Source organism: Hyla sarda, chromosome 2 (assembly GCF_029499605.1).
Source record: "Hyla sarda isolate aHylSar1 chromosome 2, aHylSar1.hap1, whole genome shotgun sequence".
Taxonomy (NCBI): Eukaryota; Metazoa; Chordata; class Amphibia; order Anura; family Hylidae; genus Hyla; species Hyla sarda.
The window spans coordinates 14,455,600-14,479,760 of NC_079190.1; the positions used below are offsets into that span (position 1 = coordinate 14,455,600).

At 43.4% G+C, this 24,161-nt stretch overlaps 1 protein-coding gene across 2 annotated transcripts; it reads right to left on the reverse strand.

Annotated features, from left to right (window-relative positions):
• Positions 1–2,390: 2,390 nt before the first annotated feature.
• Positions 2,391–23,005, reverse strand: LOC130358244 (zinc finger protein 892-like). 2 transcript variants are annotated; one of them, XM_056561193.1, is made up of 13 exons: positions 22,921–23,005; positions 22,268–22,418; positions 21,898–22,023; positions 20,184–20,307; positions 20,014–20,105; positions 19,018–19,123; positions 17,139–17,236; positions 13,860–13,977; positions 13,418–13,515; positions 8,523–8,631; positions 8,232–8,329; positions 6,860–6,932; positions 2,391–4,774 (listed from the first exon to the last, which is right to left on the reverse strand). In XM_056561193.1, exons 2-13 carry the CDS (start codon positions 22,385–22,387, stop codon positions 3,975–3,977), a joined length of 1,962 nt encoding a protein of 653 aa, XP_056417168.1. In that variant the 5' UTR covers positions 22,388–22,418; positions 22,921–23,005; the 3' UTR covers positions 2,391–3,974. The 2 variants fall into 2 exon arrangements, with proteins under 2 accessions (XP_056417168.1, XP_056417167.1); XM_056561192.1 differs by lacking the exon at positions 22,921–23,005 and adding an exon at positions 22,651–22,847.
• Positions 23,006–24,161: the final 1,156 nt, after the last annotated feature.

Here is a 24,161-nt window from a genome sequence, read left to right on the forward strand (position 1 = left end):
AAAATCCCCATAGCAAAACTATTCTGCTCTGGACAGTTACTAAAATGGACAGATGTGTCAGCAGAGAGCACTGTGGTCAGACAGAAAAAAAAAGAACTTCCTCTGGAGCATACAGCAGCTGATAAGTACTGGAAGGATTAAGATTTTTAAATAGAAGTAATTTACAAATTTGTTTAACTTTCTGATACCATGTCATTTAAAAAATATATATTTTCCAGGGTACCCCTTGAAAAATAAATCAGGGCATACATGTACGCCCTCCGCCTGCTTACGGTCTACGATCCCCGATCAGGGTGATGTCCGTCATCATCCCTTTAGACGCTGCGATGGGGCAGAGGCTTCTCAGCAGTCTTTCTCCTGTCCGATCCGCACTCCAAATGTGCAGGCAGGGGGTCGGGATGGGGTTAAATGCATACGCACCTAAGGTTGTGTGTGGTATTACACCTTGGCTCCATTCACTTCAGTGGAACTGAGCTGCAAAACCTCACACAACCTGGGGACAGGGGCGGGGCTGTTTATGGAAGAAATTAGCTCTGTTTTTCTAATCCTGGATAACCAGTTTAACCCCTTAACGACATAGGACGTAAATGTACTTTCTGGTGCCCTGGTACTTAAAGGGGTTATCCAGGAAAAAAATGGCTCCAGAAAGTTAAACAGATTTGTAAATTACTTGTAAAATCTTAATCCTTTCAGTACTTATGAGCTGCTGAAGTTGAGTTGTTCTTTTCTGTCTAAGTTCTCTCTGATGACACCTGTTTCGGGAACTGTCCAGAGTAGAAACAAATCCCCATAGCAAACCTCTTCTACTCTGTGCAGTTCCCAAGACAAGCAGAGATGTCAGCAGAGAGCACTGTTGCCAGACAGAAAACAACAACTCAACTTCAGCAGCTGATAATTATTGAAAGGATTAAGATTTTTTTTATAGAAGTAATTTACAAATCTTTTTAACTTTCTGGAGCCAGTTGATATATATAAATATTTTTTTTACTGGAATACCCCCTTTAATGCACCAGGATGTAAATTTACGTCCTAGGCATGACGCCGACCGGTGCTCGCATAGCAGCCGGGAACCACCGGTGATGGCGGACATCAGCAATCGTGCTGATGTCTGCCATTAACCCCTCAGATGCCCTAATCAATACAGATCACAGCATCTGCGGCAATGCGGTCGTTAAAATGGATGATCGGATCGCCCTCGGTGCTGTCGCGGAGATCTGATCATCTAACATGGTGGCCGGAGGTCCCCTTAACTGCTTCGCTTGTCATCCTGAGGTCTTCTCCTCTGGTCTGAGATCGAGCAGACCAGAGCAAAAGATCACCGATAATACTGATCAGTGCTATGCCTATGCAAAGCACTGTTCAGTACATGCAATCTAATGATCCCTATAGAGACTATAAAAGTGTAAAAAAAAAAAAAATGTAAAAAAAAGTTTAAAAAAAGGGAAATATCCCCTCCCCCAATAAAAATTTAAAATAGCAGCTTTTCCCCCATTTTATCCCAAAAAGGTAAAAAAGAAAATTAATAAACATATTTGGTATCGCCGCGTGCGTAAATGTCCGAACTATCAAAATATAATGTAAACGATCCCGTACGGTGAACTACATAAATGTATTATGAGATTTTTTTTTTTAAAGCCGCACAATAATAGAAAAACATATAAGATGGGTATCATTTTAATCGTATTGACTCGTAGAATAAAGAAAACTTGTCATTTTTACCGTAAAACGTACGGCGCGAAAACAAAAACTTTCAAAACTTGCAAAATTGCGATTTTCTTTTCAATTTCGCAACATAAGTGATATTTAAAATGTAAAAATAAAATTGGCTGTGTCCTTAAGGCAGTGTTTTCCAACCAGGGTGCCTCCAGCTGTTGCAAAACTACAATTCCCAGCATGCCCGGAGTCCGGGCATGCTGGGAGTTGTAGTTTTGCAACAGCTGGAGGTACCCTGGTTGGGAAATTCAGCCTTAAAGGGGTATTCCAGGAAAAAACTTTTTATATATATATATATATATATATATATATAAATATATATATAAATATATATATATATATATATATATATATATCTATATCAACTGGCTACAGAAAGTTAAACAGATTTGTAAATGACTTCTATTAAAAAATCTTAATCCTTTCAGTACTTATGAGCTTCTGAAGTTAAGGTTGTGCTTTTCTGTCTAAATCCTCTCTGATGACACCTGTCTCGGGAAACACCCAGTTTAGAAGAGGTTTGCTATGGGGATTTGCTTCTAAACTGGGCGGTTCCCGAGACACGTGTCATCAGAGAGCACTTAGACAGAAAAGAACAACCTTAACTTCAGAAGCTCATTAGTACTGAAAGGATTAAGATTTTTTAATAGAAGTCATTTACAAATCTGTTTAACTTTCTGGAGCCAGTTGATATTTATAAAAAAAAGTTTTTTTTCCCTGGATAACCCCTTTAAGGGGTTAAACTAACATTACTCAAAAACACCCAGGCGTATCAGACTAATTCTTAGTCTCCGGACATTGTGCTGCCTGCAACGGTTTTGGGCTGTTCAGGCAGCATAAAACTGATGACAGGTTCCCTTTAAATGGACACTATCCTTCTTTAAATCAACTGGCGCCAGAAAGTTAAACAGATTTGTAAATTGCTTCTATGAAAAAATCTTAATCCTTCCAGTACTTATCAGCTGCTGTATGCTACACAGGAAGTTCTTTTCTTTTTTAATTTCTTTTTCTGTCTTTCCCCGGTGCTCTCTGCTGACACCTCTGTCCATGTCAGGAACTGTCCAGAGTAGGAGAAAATCCCCATAGCAAACCTCTGCTGCTCTGGACAGTTCCTGACTAGTGTTGAGCACGAATATTTGTGATGCGAATTCTTATTGCGAATATCGGCACTTTGCGATTTCGCTAATATTTTGAATATAATGCTATATATTCGTAGTGCCGAATTTTCTTTTTTTGTGTGTTTTTTCACATCACATGCAAATTTTTATGTGAATTTTCGCAGGGGGGAAAAAAAAGCGAACGTACATAGCGAATAGGCAAATTTCACGAAAATAGGATGAATAATCGCCAATATATTCGCAAAATATCGCGAATCCGAATATGGCGCCCTGCCGCTCATCACTCTTCCTGACATGAACAGAGGTGTCAGCAGAGAGCACCGTGGACAGACAGAAAAAGAACAACTCAACTTCCTCTGGATTATACAGCAGCTGATAAGTACTGGAAGGTTTAAGATTTTTTTAATTTACAAATCTTTTTAAACTTTCTGGCACCATTTGATTTAAAAAAATAAATAAATAAAAAAATAATAATAATAATAATGATTTCCACCGGAGTACCCCTTTAAAATAAAAAACTTGTTATATGTTGTAGAAACAAAATCAAAAGTTTTTGACTGGTCTGGGTCTGAGCGCCGAGACCCCGACGGAGAAAAGTGCGTGTGTCACGTGACCTGGATCTAGACATAATGTAAGACACAGAGCGGGGAGAGTGTGACAGCTTCTCTACCGATCCATAGCTCAGACCCCGACCGATCAAATCTTTTTATAATAAATAAATGTTTAAAAAAAATTTTTTTTATATATATTTATAACAAAAACATTTTTTGTTTGTTTTTTAAAAACAACACGTATACTTTTGTTTCATGTCTTACGCTGTGCAAAGTTAATGGGAACTTCTTTCTTCTGGTTTCCTTACAGAAGTGTTTACCAAACTGCGGGTCTCCAGCTGTTGCAAAACTACAGCTCCCAGCATGCCCGGACAGCCGAAGGCTGTCCGGGCATGCTGGGAGTTGTAGTTTTGCAACAGCTGGAGACGCACTCTTTAAAAAAAAACTATGAATCTGTGTTCCCCAACCTGTGGCGAAACTCCCAGCATGACCTGACAGCCGAATACTGATTGAGACTGCCAGGAAGAGCTAAGGGAGGGACGGGCACAGGCTTTTTGATTGTCCAAATGAAAAAAAAAAGCCAATATGGCGGCTAATCAGAGTATCTGCTCTCATGGATTTCTGGCTGAGGTAAGTCGCGGGCTCCATCTTGGATGAGACTTTTCTCACCCGATACCTCCAACCCCTCCGATTCCTTGTGCCCCCCGTGGGTCGGCCAATGTCTCGCCAGAGCTTTCTTGGTAGTGAAGGATTTGTCGCACTGCGTACAGGAGAACATCTTCAGCCCCGTGTGAGTTAACTTGTGCGTGGTAAGCGTGGACCTGTGCGAAAAAGACTTGCCGCATTCGGAACACGTGAACGGTCGCTCCCCCGTGTGAGTCCTCTCGTGCTCTGCCAGAAGAGACCTCCCCGAAAAACTCTTCCCGCACCGGGCGCAGGGGAAGGGCTTCTCCCCGGTGTGAAGGTAGCGGTGTTTGTCGTGCGCGGATTTCTGCGCGAAGCACTTTCCGCAGTCGGAGCAGGCGAAGGGTTTCTCCCCCGTGTGCAGCCGCATGTGGTTGACGTAGGTGGATCTCATGGTGAAGCTCTGGCCGCACTCGGCGCAGGCGAAGGGTTTGGTGCCCGTGTGAGTCCTCTCGTGGTCCAGGACGGTGGAGCGGTGGGCGAACCTGTGTCCGCAGTAAGAGCAGGCGAACGGCTTCTCTCCGGTGTGGATCCGCTGGTGGTCGATGAGCGAGGTTTTATGTTTAAAGCTCTTCCCGCAGTCGTTACATGGGAACGGCGCCTCGCCCGTGTGAGTCCGTCTGTGTCTCATCAGCTTTGATTTAAAGGGGAAGCCTTTGCCGCAGTCGCTACATGTGAATATATTGAGATAAACGGTCGGCGCTGAACCTGTAGGAGAGACGGAACAGAAAGGAATTTTTATGTCTTTTGCACTTGACTTAAAGGGGTATTCCAGGAAGAAAAAAAAAATAAAATAAATATATATATATATATATATATATATATATATATATATTAAAATAATACAAATAATAATACAAATAAAAATAATAATAATAATACAAATAAAAATAATAATAATAATAATAATAAATAATACAAATAATAATAATAATAATAATAATAATAATAATAATAATAATACAAATAATAATAATAATAATATATATATATATATGCATATACATATATCTCAACTGACTCCGGAAAGTTAAACAGATTTGTAAATTACTTCTATTTAAAAAATCTTAATCCTTCCAGTACTTATCAGCTGCTGAAGTTGAGTTGTGTCTTTTCTGTCTGACAACAGTGCTCTCTGCTGACACCTCTGTCTGTCTCGGGAACTGCACAGAGTAGAAGAGGTTTGCTATGGGGATTTGCTTCTACTCTTGACAGTTCCAGAGACATGTGTCATCAGAGAGCACTTAGACAGAAAAGAACTACTCAACTTCAGCAGCTTATAAGTACAGAAAGGAATAAGCTTTTTTAAAAGAAGTAATTTACAAATCTTTTTAACTTTCTGGAGCCAGTTGATTATATATATATATATATATATATATATATATATATATATATATATCTATCTAAACTTTTTTTTCCTGGATAACCCCTTTAACTAGTTATACACCTACCCATTCAGCTCTATCTGTATACTGCAGCAATCTCTATAGGATCAGGATATACAGTATATTAGTTATACACTTCCCCTCCAGCTCTACCTGCATACTGCTGCCTTCTCTATGTAATCATAATATATAGTAAGTATACACCTTCCATCCAGCTCTATCTGTATACTGCTGTCTCTACAGGGTTAGGATATTTGGTAGATATACATCTCCCTTCCCGCTCTATCTTTATGGGATCAGGATATATAGTAGTTATACATCTCCCCTCCAGCTCTATCTATGTAATGCTGCTATGACTATGGGATTTGGATATATACTAGTTATACACCTCCCCTCTAGCGCTGTCTGTATACTGCTGCTGCTATCTCTATGGGATCAAGATATATAGCAGTTATACACCTCCCCTCCAGCTCTATCTGTATACTGCATCTATTTTTATGGGATCAGAATATATAGTAGTTTTACACTTCCCCTCCAGCTCTATCTATATACTGCTGCTGCTGCTGCTGCTATCTCTAGGGGATCTGTATCAACAGAACAAGAGACCAGTGAATGGAGGGTTCATTTCCAAAATTATTTCCTATAGACCATCAAAGGATGGCCCAGTAAAGTACCCATTCTTCCCATACATCATCTATTATAATAAAAGTGCAATCTTTATTGATAGTTGCGCACGAAGGGTTAATTTAAAATCACAGGTGCCAAATAGCTCTTCCTTATCTGTATGCATGTATGTGCTGACCATCTGGTTCAGCCTAATATTTTGAGTCCTCAGCTCTGGAAGGCCTGCAATGCAATCCAGATGCTGATCAGGAGTACTAGTGGCTACACAATTTTAAAACCTTTTACACTGGCCCCCCTCGACATGTTTCGCCGCGATGCGGCTTTATCAAGAGGTAAGCCCGCTTACCTCTTGATAAAGCCGCATCGTGGCGAAACATGTCGAGGGGGGCCAGTGTAAAAGGTTTTAAAATTGTGTAGCCACTAGTACTCCTGATCAGCATCTGGATTGCATTGCAGGCCTTCCAGAGCTGAGGACTCAAAATATTAGGCTGAACCAGATGGTCATCTCTAGGGGATCAGGACATGTAGTTCTACACCTCCACCAAGGCTATGTTCACAGAACAATTTCAGCAAAAATCACACTAAAAATGCTGTAATAAAGCTACAAAACTATTGTAAAAACTATTGTGAACACAGCCTGAAAATCTCCATAAAACTCCTCAGCTGTAATTATAGGTCAATTGTTCTCTAAATGATGCACTTGGAAAAAGAAAAACTGCCCATAATGTGAACTGACCTCAGCCCACCTATTTCTATTCCCCCATGGCGGATTGTCTGTACTCACCTGCAGGCTTCTTCCGCTTGCACGGCTCATCCTCCCACACATTCACGTCTTCTACTTTGATAACTCGCAAGTCCTAAATAGAGATAAATATGTTAAAAATCTGCCCCTCCAAACTCCGCACATTTATTATGGCAACAGCCGACTCTCCCGATCCCCCCCCCCATACACCAGCACACTCGGCATGTATTCTCAATAGAAAGAGAGGGGTAGGCTGCTGCCAGACTTCTTTGGTGGTATCCCATCTTCCTGTAAACAAACTGACCAAACATGCTGAACTCCAACATGCCCGCAGGAATTAGTTCGGAAATGCTTTGCCGCCGTTGGTCCTAGCGCCAACGGATTCAGGTGGCGCCTGCTGCACAAGGAATGTCCACCAAAAATTTCTCGGACCCTAAGGCCATGTTCACACCTACTGTATATGCTGAGGATTTTTGCTGCTAAATCAATGATAAAATCTGCAGCAGACGATCCCTAGCACATCTAGTAGATGTGAACGTACTCTTAGGATTAGGGATCCGCAGCGTATTTTAAACTGCAGATCTGCCGGTGACCCGACCAATAATGTGCCTCCAGCTGTTGCCACAAAGCAGCCGCGATGTCCGAGTACACCGCGCATGCGCACGGCGCCTTACAGGCCCCTGTGTGGCTGCTCAGAGGGGCGGATTGCCACTGCAAGCAGGCCAGGAGGTGTGGCGGAGGTGGCAACAGCTGGAGGCACACTATTGGTCAGGTCACCGGCGGATCTGCAGCGTACAATAACTCCGAGTGGGTGGGACGTGTCATGTCCCGCCCCCGAAGTTCCTGAACTAGGCATTACACAGTGTTAAAAAAAAAGTTAAAGGGGTTCTCCGGTGGAAAACATCTTTTTTTTTTTTAAATCAACTGGTGCCAGAAAGGTAAACAGATTTGTAAATGACTTCTATTAAAAAATCGTTATCCTTCCAGTACTTATTAGCAGCTGTATGCTACAGAGGAAATTCTTTTCTTTTTGAATTTCTTTTTGTCTTGTCCACAGTGCTCTCTGCTGACACATCTGTGCGTGTCAGGAAGTGTCCAGAGCAGCATAGGTTTGCAATGGGGATTTTCTCCTGCTATGGACTGTTCCTGATAAGGGCATCAGGTGTCAGCAGAGAGCACTGTGGACAAGACAAAAAAGAAATTCAAAAAGAAATGAATTTCCTCTGTAGCATACAGCTGCTAAAAAGTACTGGAAGGGTAAAGATTTTTTAATAGAAGTCATTTACAAATCTGTTTAACTTTCTGGCACCAGTTGATTTAAAAAAAAAAAAAAAAAAAAAAAGGGTTTCCACCGGAGTGCCCCTTTAAGTGCAAAACCCTTTCCACAGATCACAGATTTGTTGACCTCGTCTACCTGCTCATCCTGCAGGACACTGTGACTTTCCTCTGTAGACTCCTGTAGATCATCAGGACTGGGACATCTCTCCGACATGTTTCTCCTACTGGATCCATCTGCAGGGGACACCAAAAAGTGATTGAATACACTGTATGTTATAGGCAGCAATAACAAGGTTTTCCTAGTTCATAGATTTCTATAGTAACTTAGCATAATTCTTCACTGTCCCTTTATTTATTCAATCAACCGTGTCCATAAATCTGAGCCCCCACCCATCCCCATGAGGTATATGTAGAGGTCATCACTCACCTGAATTGATATATGTAGCGGTCTCCTCCTCCTCCTCCTCCTCGCACGGCTCATCCCCCCACATCTCCGTCTCTACAGCTTCTACTTTGATGACTTTTAAGCTTCCATCCTAAATAGAGTAAAAAGACTATAGATGCCATGGTCTAGAGCAGTGTTTCCCAACCAGGGTGCCTCCAGCTGTTGCAAAACTACAACTCCCAGCATGCCCGGACAGCCTTTGGCTGTCCGGGCATGCTGGGAGTTGTAGTTTTGCAACAGCTGGAGGCATCCTGGTTGGGAAACACTGCTCTATAGTGACAGTGGGATCACAGGAGTTCAAAGGGGCTTTCCTGGAAAGAGAAAAACAGAGCTGATTTCTTTTAAAAAAAACAAAAAACAGTGGCACCCCTGTCCTCTGGTGGTATATGGTATTGCAGCTCAGATCTGTTGGAGTTGAGGAGAGGGGTGAAGCTGTTTTTGAAAAAAATTATTAGCTCTGGATAACCTCTTTTACAGGAGGATAGGGGCCCCTATGCTATCTTGTTCATTAAAAGGAAAAAAAAAAAGTTTAAAGGGGTACTCTGGTGGAAAACTTTTTTATTTATTTATTTATTTTTTATGAACTGGTGCCAGAAAGTTAAAAAGATTTGTAAATGACTTCTATTAAAAAATATTTACCCTTCCAGTACTTATTAGCAGCTGTATGCTACAGAGGAAATGCTATTCTTTTTGAATTTCTTTTTTTGTCTTGTCCGTAGTGCTCTCTGCTGACACCTCTGTCCGTATCAGGAACTGTCCAGAGCAGCATAGGTTTGCTATGGGGATTTTCTCCTGCTCTGGACAGTTCACAGACAGAGGTGTCAGCAGAGAGCACTGTGGGTCACAGAGAGTAATAAGGGGTACAGTGAGTATTTAAATTTAAATTTAATTTTTCATTCACAGACCACTGTTCCAAAAATCTGTCAGACACCTGTGGGGTGTAAATGCTCACTGTACCCCTTATTACATTCTGGGGTTTAGTTTCCAAAATGGGGTCACATGCGGGGGGGGGTCCATTGTTCTGGCACTATGGGGGCTTTGTAAACACACGTGGCCTTCAATTCCGGACACATTCTCTCTCCAAAATCCCAATGGCGCTCCTTCTCTTCTGAGCATTGTAGTTCGCCCGCAGAGCACTTTACATCCACATATGGGGTATGTTTTTACTCAGAAGAAATGGGGTTAAAACATTTTGGGGGGCTTTTTTCCTATTCTCCCTTGTGAAAATGAAAAATTTAGGGTAACACCAGCATTTTAGTGATTTTTTTTTTCTCTCATTTTCCCATCCAACTTTAAGGAAAATTCGTCAAACACCTGTGGGGTGTTAAGGCTCACTATACCCCTTGTTACATTCCGTGAGGGGTGTAGTTTCCAAAACGGGGTCACATGTGGGAATTTATAGTTTTGTGTTTATGTCAGAACCGCTGTAAAACCAGCCACCCCTGTGCAAATCACCAATTTAGGCCTCAAATGTACATGGTGCGCTCTCACTCCTGAGCCTTGTTGTGCGCCCGCAGAGCATTTTACGCCCACATATGGAGTATTTCCGTACTCAGGAGAAATTGCGTTACAAATTTTGGGGGTCATTTTTTCCTTTTACGGCTTGTGAAAATTAAAAGTATGGGGCAACACCAGCATGTTAGAGTAAAAACATAATTTTTTTTTTTTTACACTAACATGCTGGTGTAGCCCCAACTTTTCCTTTTCATAAGGGGTAAAAAAGGAGAAAAAGCACCCTAAAATTTGTAACACAATTTCTCCCGAGTACGGATGTGGTCCTAAACTGTTTCCTTGAAATACGACAGGGCTCCTAAGTGAGAGAGTGCCATGCCCATTTGAGGCCAAAATTGGGGATTTGAATCTGCCACAAAAATACCCCACGGCCGTGTTTCCCAAACAGGGTGTCTCCAGCTGTTGCAAAACTCCCAGCATGCCTGAACGGTCAGTGGCTGTCCAGAAATGCTGGGCGTTGTTTTTCAACAGCTGGAGGCTCTGTTTTGGAAACAGTGCTGTACAAGACATTTATTTATTTTTTTTTTTATTGGGGGGGGGGGGGGACACTGTGTAGGGGTAGAGTTTTACTTTTTATTTTGTGTAGGTGTAGAGTAGTGTAGTGTTTTTAGGATACATTCACACGGTTGGGTGTACAGTGAGTTTGAGCTGGGAGTTTGAGCTGTGGCGGAAAATTTGCCGCATCTCAAACTTGCAGCAGAAAACTTGCTGTAAACCCACCCTGTATATTTGTACATTCACATTGGGGGGGGGGGGGAACTTCCAGCTGTTGCAAAACTACAACTCCCAGCATGCACGGACAGACCATACATGCTGGGAGTTGTAGTTATGGAACAGCTGGAGGCACATTGGTTGCGAAACACTGAGCGTTTGTTACTTAAAGGAGTAGTCCAGTTGCAGATCGCGGTGGGTCCGACCGCTGGGGCCCCCCGCAATCTCCTGTACGGGGCCCCGACAGCCCACGGGAAGGGGGCGTGTCGACCTCCGCACGGAGCGGCGGCCAACATGCCCCCTCAATACAACTCTATGGCAGAGCCGAAGCGCTGCCTTCGGCAATCTCCGGCTCTGCCATAGTGATATATTGAGGGGGCGTGTCAGCCGCCGCTTCGTGCGGTGGTCGACACCCGCTATCTGGCCGGAAAGCCTGGCCCCCGGACAGAGAGATCGAAGGGGGCCCCAGTGGTCGGACCCCCGCGATTTCAAACTTATCCCCTATCCTTAGGATAGGGGATAAGTTTTTCACCACTGGACTACCCCTTTAACTCAGTGTTTCGCAACCAGTGTGCCTTCAGCTGTTGCAAAACTACACATCCCAGCATGTACAGTCTCTCAGTGCATGCTGGGAGTTGTATTTTTGCAACAGCTGGAGGCACACTGGTTGCGAAACACTGAGTCAGGTAACAAACTCTGTTTCACAACCAATGTGTCTCCAGCTGTTGCAAAACTGCAACAATCAGCATACATTGAAAGTCGAAGGGCATGCTTAGAGTTGTAGCTTTGCAACAGCTGGAGGCACACTGCTACAACTCCCAGCATGCCCTTTGGTAGTCTGTGCATGCTGGGAGTTGTAGATATGCAACAGTGAATGCACACTTTTTCATAGAAAAAATGTGCCTCCAGCTGTTGCAAAACTACAACCCCCAGCATGCACAGACTACCAAAGGGCATGCTGGGAGTTGTAGTTGGAACGCCAGCTGTTGCAAAACTATAACTTCCAGCATGACCTTTGGCTTTGCATGATGCGAGTTGTTGCTAAGCAACAGTAGGAGGTGAACAGGACTCACCTCCTGCTGTATCCTTCCGCCGAGACCGATCCTGCTGCTCCTGTCGCCGCCACCGATCCTGAGGTGACCCCTGCCAGACCAGAGCAAGGTAGGAGACCACCGCCGGCGCCGATCTCCGCTCCGATCGCCGTCCCGATCACCGCCCAGCAGGTCCGCGATTGGTCGGTCATTCCGACCGATCAGTCACGTGATCATGAGGCGGCACCTGTGCCACCTCACTCCTGCTGGGTATGGGTGAATTGGGCTGTCCCGGACAGCCCCATTCTCCCTTTTTTTCCGGGTCACCAAAGACCCGATTGACCTGGAATAGCGGAGAATCGCAGGTCTCAATTGACGCGCGATTTGCCGCGATAGCCGACATGGGGGGGGGGGGGGGGTCAGGACCCCCTCTGGGCGATATGGCGGGATGGCTGCTGATAGATATTATGTCATCCTGTTCCGATCACCGTGTCCGGATACGCGGTGATCCAGGAAAGCTGCGCCATAAATGTACGGCGCTGTGTGTTAAGTACTTCTTAGCAGCGCCGTACATTTACGGCGCATGTCATTAAGGGGTTAAACCTTTTTTTTTTTTTCTTTCCTTTTAATGAACAAGATAGCATAGGCGCCCCTATCCTCCTGTAAAAGAGGTTATCCAGAGCGAATAATTTTTCAAATAGAAGTAATTTGCAAATCTGTTTAACTATCTGGCACCAGCTGATTTAAACAAAAAAAATAATAAAAAATGTTTTCCACCGGAGTACCCCTTTAATGCAGCCAAAAAATTATGTAGTAAAAAACATCAATTTTACCTATTTAAAATCTCCACAGAATTTTTTTTTAAAAGACTTGAATTAAAGAGGGCCTAATCACATGGGTTTATCCAGTTCCTTGATACCCCCTTCCGTGAGGGTTTACAATTTGTCTTACAATGAAGGGAATCAGTCAGATGGGCGGGAACTTAATTTTAATAATGGGAGGGGCTATCAGGTGTTGAGCAGAATTATAGTCAGGGGGTGTGAATGTGCTTTACATTGAGGGGCGTAGATGCCTAATACATATCCACTGACTGTATAATCCATCCCATTTTCTGTTGGTCACTCCCATTATGCAAATTAAAGGATAACTCCGCAGCTTCGTTCTGTGGTGGAAAAAGGCTTGCTTCATGCAGGGAGCCGGGGCGCCGTTCGGGAGATCGCGGGGGGGCCCCAGCAGTCGGACCCCCCCCCCCCCGTGATCTAACAATTATCCCCTATCCTTAGGATAGGGAATAAGTTGGTACATCCCAGAGTTCTCCTTTAAGTCCACGCCCATCTGGTGAGTAATGGCTGCTATCAAAAACATTAATCAATAAGTAACTTCCAAAAGTGAAGCCTCTGAAATATTTTTCTCATTCCATAATAAAACAAAAACCTCTTATGGCTATATGAAAGGAAGACACTGGGCAAAACCAATACACTGTGTACTGTGTTATGCTAAGCTCTGGGTCCGATGGGGTGGAACATGTCATGCTCCGCCCACGCAGATCCTGCACTGCCCACGCAGATCCTGCACTAGGTGTATCAGCCTATTTTTTAGTGCAATGACCTCACCCTCATCTACCTGATCATCCTGCAGGACACTGTGACTTTCCTCTGTAGGCTCCTGTGGATCTTCTGGACAGGGACATCTTTCTGATAGGTGTTTCTTACGGGATCTATCTGCAGAGGACACGGATAGTGATTGAATATAGTGGATATAGGAGGCAGCACTGTTTTTCTAGATCAGTGTTTTCCACAACTAGGGTGCTTCCAGGTGTTGCAAAACTACAACTCCCAGCATGCCCGGACAGCCTCTGGCTGTCCGGGCATGCTGGGAGTTGTAGTTTTGCAACAGCTGGAGGCACCCTGTTTGGGAAACACCGTTCTAGATCATAGATTTTTATAGTAACTGAGTGAAGATTCTTCACTGTCCCTTTATTCAGTCATTCAACCATGTCCAGAATTATATCTGAGACCCCACCAGGTCCCATCCCCCTGAGGTATATGTAGAGGTCAACACTCACCTGGATAGATATATGTAGCAGTCTCCTCCTCCTCCTCCTCCTCCTCCTCCTCGCACGGCTCATCCCCCCACATCTTTGTCTCTACAACTTCTACTTTGATGGCTTTTAAGCTTCCATCCTAAATAGAGCACAAATTATACAGATTATAGATAATATCACATTCAGCAGATGTTTCAGCCTCAGTCTCTCTATCTCCTATAATCTACAACTTTAAAGGGGCACTCTGGTGGAAAACTATTTATTTATTTTTTTAAATCAACTGGTGCCAGAAAGTTAAACAGATTTGTAAATTACTTCTACAAAAAAAAAAAAAAAATCTTAATCCTTCCAGTACTTATTAGCTGCTGAATACTACAGAGGTAATTCCTTTCATTTTGGAACACAGAGCTCTCTGCTAAATCACGAGCACAGTGCTCTCTGCTGACATCTCTGTCCATTTTAGGAACTGTCCAGAGCAGGATATGTTTGCTATGGGAATTTTCTCCTATTCTGGACAGTTCTTAAAATGGACAGAGATGTCAGCAGAGAGCACTGTGCTCGTGATTCAGCAGAGAGCTCTGTGCTCCAAAATGAAAGGAATTTCCTCTGTAGTATTCAGCAGCTAATAAGTACTGGAAGGATTAAGATTTTTTTTAATAGAAGTAATTTACAAATCTGTTTAACTTTCTGGCACCAGTTGATTTTATTAAAAAAAAAAAAAAATTTAAAGGATTCCCACCGGAGTACCCCTTTTAACATTCTCCTGCAAAATTGTAACGACTTTCATTACCATAATGTACAGTTGGGTTTGCAGAGATGGCACAGACTTAAAACATAAAATTAATTAATGAATTATAGTATCCAAAATTGGTGCCTCTACAACCCTCTTATAATGTCAATTGGCAAAACCAATACACTGTGTTATGCTTAACCCCTTAAGGACGCAGGACGTAAATGTACGTCCTGGTGCGGTGGTACTTAACGCACCAGGACGTACATTTACGTCCTAAGCATAACCGCGGGCATCGGAGCGATGCCCGTGTCATGCGCGGCTGATCCCGGCTGCTGATCGCAGCCAGGGACCCGCCGGCAATGGCCGACGCCCGCGATCTCGCGGGCGTCCGCCATTAACCCCTCAGGTGCCGGGATCAATACAGATCCCGGCATCTGCGGCAGTGCGCGATTTGAATGAATGATCGGATCGCCCGCAGCGCTGCTGCGGGGATCCGATCATTCATAACGCCGCACGGAGGTTCCCTCTCCTTCCTCCGTGCGGCTCCCGGCGTCTCCTGCTCTGGTCTGTGATCGAGCAGACCAGAGCAGAAGATCGCCGATAATACTGATCTGTTCTATGTCCTATACATAGAACAGATCAGTAATAGCAATCATGGTATTGCTATGAATAGTCCCCTATGGGGACTATTCAAGTGTAGAAAAAAAATGTAAAAAAATGTAAAAGTAAAAGTAAAAAAAAAAGTGAAAAATCCCCTCCCCCAACAAAAAAATAAAATGTCCGTTTTTTCCTATTTTACCCCCAAAAAGCGTAAAAAAATTGTTTTTATAGACATATTTGGTATCGCCGCATGCGTAAATGTCCGAACTATTAAAATAAAATGTTAATGATCCCGTACGGTTAACGGCGTGAACGAAAAAAAAAAAAAAAAGTCCAAAATTCCTACTTTTTTAATACATTTTATTTAAAAAAAAATTATAAAAAATGTATTAAAAGTTTTTTATATGCAAATGTGGTATCAAAAAAAAGTACAGATCAAAAATGAGCCCCCATACCGCCGCTTATACAGAAAAATAAAAAAGTTAGGGGTCATCAAAATAAAGGGATTATAAACGTACTAATTTGGTTAAAAAGTTTGTGATTTTTTTTAAGCGCAACAATAATATAAAAGTATATAATAATGGGTATCATTTTAATCGGATTGACCCTCAGAATAAAGAACACACGTCATTTTTACCATAAATTGTACGGCGTGAAAACGAAACCTTCCAAAATTAGCAAAATTGCGTTTTTCGTTTTAATTTTCCCACAAAAATAGTGTTTTTTGGTTGCGCCATGCATTTTATGATATAATGAGTGATGTCATTACAAAGGACAACTGGTCGCGCAAAAAACAAGCCCTCATACTAGTCTGTGGATGAAAATATAAAAGAGTTATGATTTTTAGAAGGCGAGGAGGAAAAAATGAAAACGTAAAAATTAAATTGTCTGAGTCCTTAAAGGAGTAGTCCAGTGGTGATTCAGTGGTGAGCAACTTATCCCCTATCCTAAGGATAGGGGATAAGTTGCAGATCGCGGGGGGTCCGACCGTTGGGGCCCCCCGAGATCTCCTGTATGGAGCCCCGACAGCCGGCGGGAAGGGGGCGTGTCGACCTCCGCACGAGGCGGCGGCCGACACGCCCCCTCAATACAACTCTATGGCAGAGCCGAAGCGCTGCCTTCGGCAATCTCCGGCTCTGCCATAGAGATGTATTGAGGGGGCGTGTCGGCCGCCGCTTCGTGCGGGGGTCGACACCCGCTATCTCGGCGGAGAGCCGGGGCCCCGTACAGAGAGATCGCAGGGGGCCCCAGCGGTCGGACCCCCCGCGATCTCAAACTTATCCCCTATCCTTAGGATAGGGGATAAGTTTTTCACCACTGGACTACCCCTTTAAGGCCAAAATGGGCTGAGTCCTTAAGGGGTGAAAGGGGTACTTCGGTGAAAAAAAAATATATTTTTTTAAAATCAACTGGCGCCATAAAGTTAAACAGATTTGTAAATTACTTTTATATAAAAATCTTAATCCTTCCAGTACTTATCAGCTGCTGTGTGCTCCACAGGAAGTTCTTTTCTTTTTAAATGTCTTTTCTGTCTGACCACAGTGCTCTCTGCTGACACCTCTGTCCATTTTAGGAACTGTCCAGAGTAGGAGAAAATCCCCATAGTAAACCTCTCCTGCTCTGGACAGTTCCTGACATGGACAGAGGTGTCAGCAGAGAGCACTGTGGTCAGGGCAGAAAAGAAATTTAAAAAGAAAAGAACTTCCTGTGTAGTATACAGCATCTGATAAGTACTGGAAGGATTAAGATTTTTTTTTTTTTTATAGAAGTAATTTACAAATCTGTTTAACTTTCTGGCACCAGTTTATTAAAATAAAAAAATATTTTTCACCGGAGTTCCCCTTTCACGCTACATCCGAGGGAGTGGAACATGTCATGCCCCGCCCCTGCACTTCGCATTGCATGATGTTTCAACTTTTTAGTGCGAGACCCTTTCCGCAGATCACTAATTTGTTGACCTCATCTACCTGATCATCCTGCAGGACACTGTGACTTTCCTCTGTAGACTCCTGTGGATCATCAGTACTGGGAGATCTCTCTGACATGTTTCTCCTACTGGATTCATCTGCAGAGGACACATATATCAATTGAATACAGTGTATATAGGAGGCAGAGCTTACATTTCTTCTAGCTCATGGATTTCTATGCATTACACATAACTTAAAAGGGGTACTCCGCTGCAAAACTTTTTTTTTTATCAACTGGTGCCAGAAAGATAAACCAATTTGTAAATTACTTCTATTAAAACATCTTAATCCTTCCAGTACTTATTAGCTGCTGAATACTACAGAGGAAATTATTTTCTTTTTGGAAGTATCCCCTTACACCCTTCACTTCAATTCCCTGGTTGGACTTGATGGACGTACGTCTTTTTTCAACCATACTAACTATGCAACTATGTAACACAGAGCTCTCTGCTGACATCATGACCACAGTGCTCTCTGCTGACATCTCTGTCCATTTTAAGAACTGTCCAGAGTAGGAGAAAATCCCCATAGGGAACATATGCTGTTCCTCTGTAGTATTCAGCAGCTAATAAGTACTGGAAGGATTAAGATTTTTTTTAATAGAAGTAATTTACAAACCTGTTTAACTTTCTGGCACCAGTTGATTTAAAAAGAAAAAAAAAAAAAGTTTTCCACCGGAGTACCCCTTTAACCAACATGTATTGTTTCTCCTTGGGGAGAGTACCATAACGATGTATGCCCTTCATTCTCCCCTAAGAAGAAGGGTATACAAAGCAGTTCTCTGGCGCTACCTTTTCCTTCAAGCCAATGTTTTTTGTTTCTTTAAGAAGCCTCAGAACATGACTGGGGATTTATTGAGCCAAGACAGAGAATCAGTAGACGGCTGTATCAGGGTTTACTGCTCCTCATCAGTACAAAGCAGGGCGCTGGCTGAAGAGAGGCCCGAGTCGTGGGACCAAAGCAGTGGGTTTGGCTTCTTAACTCTCCAGTCATGTTATGAGGCTCCTTAAAGGGGTACTCAGCCCCTAAACATCTTATCCCCTATCCAAAGGATAGGGGAGAAGATATCTGATCATCAATAATCTCGACTGCGGCACCCCAGACAACCGGTGCACAAAGCAAACTTTGCTCTGTGCCGGATGACTGGCAATGCGGGGCAGAGGCTTGTGATGTCACGGCCACACCCCTCAATGCAAGTCTATGGGAGGGGGCGTGACGCCCCCTCCCATAGACTTGCATTGAGGGGCTGTGGCGTCACGAGCTTCCGGCGCTGCACCCAACGCTCTAAACGAACGCCGGGTGCAGCAGGGAGATTGCGAGGGTCCCCAGCAACGGGACCCTCGGCGATCAGACGTCTTAAAAGATATCTAGGGGCGGAGTACCCCTTTAAAGGAGCAGAAACACTGGCTTGAAGGCGAAGCTACGTCCAAAAGGTGGCACCGAAGAAATGCTCTTTAATATCCTTCTTCCAACATAACTGAGCAAAGATTCTAAACCAACTCTATTTATTAATACAACTAGAGACGAGCGAACTTACAGTAAATTTCATTCGTCACGAACTTCTCGGCTCGGCAGTTGATGACTTTATCCTGCATAAATTAGTTCAGGTTTCAGGTGCTCCGGTGGGCTGGAAAAGGTGGATACAGTCCTAGGAGACTCTTTCCTAGGACTGTATCCACCTTTTCCAGCCCACCGGAGCACCGGAAAGCTGAACTAATTTATGCAGGAAAAGTCATCAACTGCCGAGCCGAGAAGTTCGTGACGAATCGAATTTACTGTAAGTTCGCTCATCTCTAAATACAACCATGGCCATAACTCTGAGCCCTCACAGGGTCCAAGCCCCCTGACTAATGGTCAGAACACGGAGGTCACCACTCACCTGGATAGATATATGTAGTGCTCTCCTCCTCCTCCTCCTCGCACGGCTCATCCCCCCACACCTCCGTGTCCACAGCTTCTACTTTAATGACTCGGAAGCCTTTATCCTAAACAGAGCAAAGTTATATGGATTATAGAAATAAACACAGAGGACGCTTACACCTCAGTCTCTGCATCTACATCTATCATTTCAGATTTACATCGGATTAAAGGGGTACTCCAGTGGAAAACGTTTTTTTTTTATTTTTTTTTTTTTAAATCAACTGGTGCCAGAAAGTTAAACAGATTTGTAAATCACTTCTATAAAAAAAATCTTAATCCTTCCAGTACTTTTTAGGGGCTGCATATTAAAGAGAAATCCCAAAAAAAGAAATGCATTTCCTCTGATGTCATGACCACAGTGCTCTCTGCTGACCTCTGCTGTCCATTTTAGGAACTGTCCAGAGCAGCATATGTTTGCTATGGGGATTTTTTTCCTGCTCTGGACAGTTCCTAAAATGGACAGCAGAGGTCAGCAGAGAGCACTGTGGTCAGGACATCACAGAAAATGCATTTCTTCTTCTATACAGCCCCTAAAAAGTACTGGAAGGATTAAGATTTTTTTTAATAGAAGTCCTTTACAAATCTGTTTAACTTTGTGGCAAGAGTTGATTTAAAAAACAAAAAACAAAAAAAACAACAGTTTTCCTGGGAGTACCGAACGCTGGAGCCGGCAGCACGTGACGTCATAGCACCGCCCCCTTGTGATGTCACACCCCGTTCCCTCAATGCAAGTCTATGGGAGGGGGCGTGACATCCGTCACGCCCCCTCCCATAGACTTGCATTGAGGGGGCAGGGTGTGACGTCATGAGTGGGCGGGGCTATTATGTCACAAGCTCCCGGCGCCTGGTCCAGCGTTCGGAACAGTTTGTTCCAAACACTGGGCAACGGAGTACCCCTTTAAAGCTCAAATTTTCTGAATGGCACCCAGGCTGTGTCAGATCACACCCCACCTACCTGATCACCCTGCAGGACGCCATCACTCGCCTCTGTAGACTCCTGTGGATCGTCTGGACTGGGACATCTCTGTGATGTGTTACTGGAACCATCTGGAGTAGACACAGAGGCTGAGCCCCTTTATATAGAGGATTTATCAGATCACGTGTGTATGTAGTGACATCACTTACCTGGGGATGGCAGCGACTGCTGGGTCTCCATTGTGACGTCCTTATACAGATCCTTGTGTCCTTCTAGATACTCCCACTCCTCCACAGAGAGAAAGACCGCCACGTCCTGACACCGGAGAGAAACCTGACACATGGGGACAGATACCTCAATATTTATACTATGTACTGACCCCGAGGAACATCCTATACTGTGAACCAGCAGAATAGTGAGTGCAGCTCTGGAGTATAATACAGGATATAACTCAGGATCAGTACAGGATAAGTAATGTAATGTATGTACACAGTGACCTCACCAGCAGAATAGTGAGTACAGCTCTGGGGTATAATACAGGATATAAGTCAGGATCAGTACAGGATAAGTAATGTAATGTATGTACACAGTGACCTCACCAGCAGAATAGTGAGTACAGCTCTGGGGTATAATACAGGATATAACTCAGGATCAGTACAGGATAAGTAATGTAATGTATGTACACAGTGACCTCACCAGCAGAATAGTGAGTACAGCTCTGGAGTATAGTACAGGATATAACTCAGGATCAGTACAGGATAAGTAATGTAATGTATGTACACAGTGACCTCACCAGCAGAATAGTGAGTACAGCTCTGGAGTCTAATACAGGATATAACTCAGGATCAGTACAGGATAAGTAATGTAATGTATGTACACAGTGACCTCACCAGCAGAATAGCGAGTACAGCTCTGGAGTATAATACAGGATATAACTCAGGATCAGTACAGGATAAGTAATGTAATGTATGTACACAGTGACTCCACCAGCAGAATAGTGAGTACAGCTCTGGGATATAATACAGGATATAACTCAGGATCAGTACAGGATAAGTAATGTAATGTATGTACACAGTGACCTCACCAGCAGAATAGTGAGTACAGCTCTGGAGTATAATACAGGATATAACTCAGGATCAGTACAGGATAAGTAATGTAATGTATGTACACAGTGACCTCACCAGCAGAATAGTGAGTACAGCTCTGGAGTATAATACAGGATATAACTCAGGATCAGTACAGGATAAGTAATGTAATGTATGTACACAGTGACCTCACCAGCAGAATAGTGAGTACAGCTCTGGAGTATAATAAAGGATATAACTCAGGATCAGTACAGGATAAGTAATGTAATGTATGTACACAGTGACCTCACCAGCAGAATAGTGAGTACAGCTCTGGAGTATAATACAGGATATAACTCAGGATCAGTACAGGATAAGTAATGTAATGTATGGATACAGTGACCTCACCAGCAGAATAGTGAGTACAGCTCTGGAGTATAATACAGGATATAACTCAGGATCAGTACAGGATAAGAAATGTAATGTATGTACACAGTGACCTCACCAGCAGAATAGTGAGTACAGCTCTGGAGTATAATACAGGATATAACTCAGGATCAGTACAGGATAAGTAATGTAATGTATGTACACAGTGACCCCACCAGCAGAATAGTGAGTGCAGCTCTGGAGTATAATACAGGATATAACTCAGGATCAGTACAGGATAAGTAATGTAATGTATGTACACAGTGACCCCACCAGCAGAATAGTGAGTACAGCTCTGGAGTATAATACAGGATATAACTCAGGATCAGTACAGGATAAGTAATGTAATGTATGTACACAGTGACCCCACCAGCAGAATAGTGAGTGCAGCTCTGGAGTATAATACAGGATATACATCATGTCTCCTCCTCACCTCTCCCGTCAGCAGCTCGATGATCTTGGTGGTGAGGTCTAGGATCCTCTTCTTGTGTTTTCTCTCTAAATAAGATGGAGGCGTCTCTGTGCTGGACTGGGTGGTCGTCTTCATGGGACCGTGATCCTAATAAATAAGACACAAGATAAGACGTGAAGATTCTCCCCTGAAGCACCATTATAATACTGAATCCCCACAATTCCTCTGGCCACATCTCTGAGACATTAATAATGATAACAGATTTATGAATAGATATGAGGAGGTCATGTGACAGCTCCCAGAATCCTTCACTTTATTAATAGCAAATTCATTGATGTCATGTGACCTAATTCCCAGTGATGTGATGTCACATGACCTCGCCATCACTCACCTCTCCGGTCAGCAGGTAGACGATCTCCAGGGCGACATTTACGATCCTCTGGGTCACCTCATCGCAGTCCATCCTCACCTGATCAGTCATGGAGGGGGTATTGTGGTGGACACTGACCATGATCAGATCCTCCGCGGGAACGATGGTGATACTGCAAAAAAAATTGTAAAAATTAAAAAATAATGTAGTAATTTTAAAGAACGGCGTTTCACTCCTGGCGGCGGTCTGTCACTGCGTTCGTGCGATACAACCATCCACAGAATTGCATGAACCGCTCAGTTCTGCGACTCTATGGCGCTAAAACCGCACATATATTTTAAATTGTACTTTTTTCATGCAATTGCATCCTATGAGGATAATGGTGGTTGTAGTAGATACATTACCCCCCCCAGGAAGCCCTCAGATCTGGGCACAACAGCTAAAACGATACATCTATGGTTTACAGCAAAAGTATGTCACGTGACGGTCGCTCTATAATCCACATTGCACTAGTCTGGCGAGGCTACAGGAAAATGGCGCCCCTCTCCTTCCATTCGGCTTTGAATGTATAAGGGGGTGAAGAGAGACATGTTGCTGAGGTATCGGTATGTGGAGGAGCGCATTGCCGTATTCTCCTAATAAAATAAAATACAAAACAGACGTTTATTTTTTACCGATCTACACCAAAATGGCCGCCTCCCGGCCGCTACGACGGCGTCTATTTCACAGTAAGCTCTACTCTAGTCACGTGGTGTCGGGCAATCACGTGACTTTTCTCTGCCAATCCAGGTGAAGCTGCGCTCTGAAGCTGTAATGCGGTTGTCTACAACCTGTCGGTTTCCATCTGTTGCCCGACTACAACCCTCAGCGTGTTGGCTGTCCGGGAATGCTGGGAGGTGTAGTTTTCTTTTATCTTTATTTTTTAACAGAGACCATAACTGTTATGTTGTTCCTGGTATTGCAGCTCTGCACTATTAAACTCAATAGGGCTGAGCTGCAATACCACACACAACCTGCAAATGGGGAGGCGCTGTTTTGTGAAAGAATGCAGCCCTTTTAACCCCTTCCTTTCCATTTTTTTTTCTTTTTTTTTTATCATAGCCATACGAGGGCTTTATTATTCTATATTCTTCATTATTATTGTTACTTGTATAAGTGATTACTTGTTCTATACGCTGCTATACTAACGTGTTGTGATCCAGTACACATCATTGGCCTAGTCCTGAGAATATCAGTCCGGACAAACTCCAAGGAGAGGTTCTAAGTGTGACCAGCCCCATCCCCATAAATGCCAATGCCAGCCATGTGGAATTCCGCCACCCGTTCATTCTTTCGATAAAGATTGTACAGCAAAATCTCACTGACAGTAAAGAAAGACTGCTGCAAAGCTGATTCTGCCTGAAATTTCCAAGATATATTCCGTCAATGTTGGCACCCCGGAAATTTTCAAAAAAATTAAGTATTTCTCACAGAAAAGGATTTTGGCAAAATGTAGTCTTGCTTTTTTATGTCTCTCCTGGGTCTCCTCCATAGCGTTTAATTTCATTTAAATGTCGACGGATAGTTTGCGCTGACACTGATGCTCCCTGAGCCTGCAGGACAGCTTGAATATCTTTGGAACTTGTTTGGGGCTGCTTATCCACCATCCGGACTATCTTGCATTGATTTCTATCAAGAATGTTTCGGTAAATTTGCTAATTTATCCTTCCTTCACTTATATGAAGTTTTTCTGAAAAGCTGCCCCACACCATGATGTTTCCACCACCAAACTTCACTGTTAGTGTGGTGTTTTTATGGTGATGTGCAGGGGCATTTCTCCTCCAAACATGAGGGGAGATTTTTCAAAACCTGTTCAGAGGAAAAGTTGCCGAGTTGCCCATAAACGTGGAAAATGGAGAAAAACTATCTTAGAGGC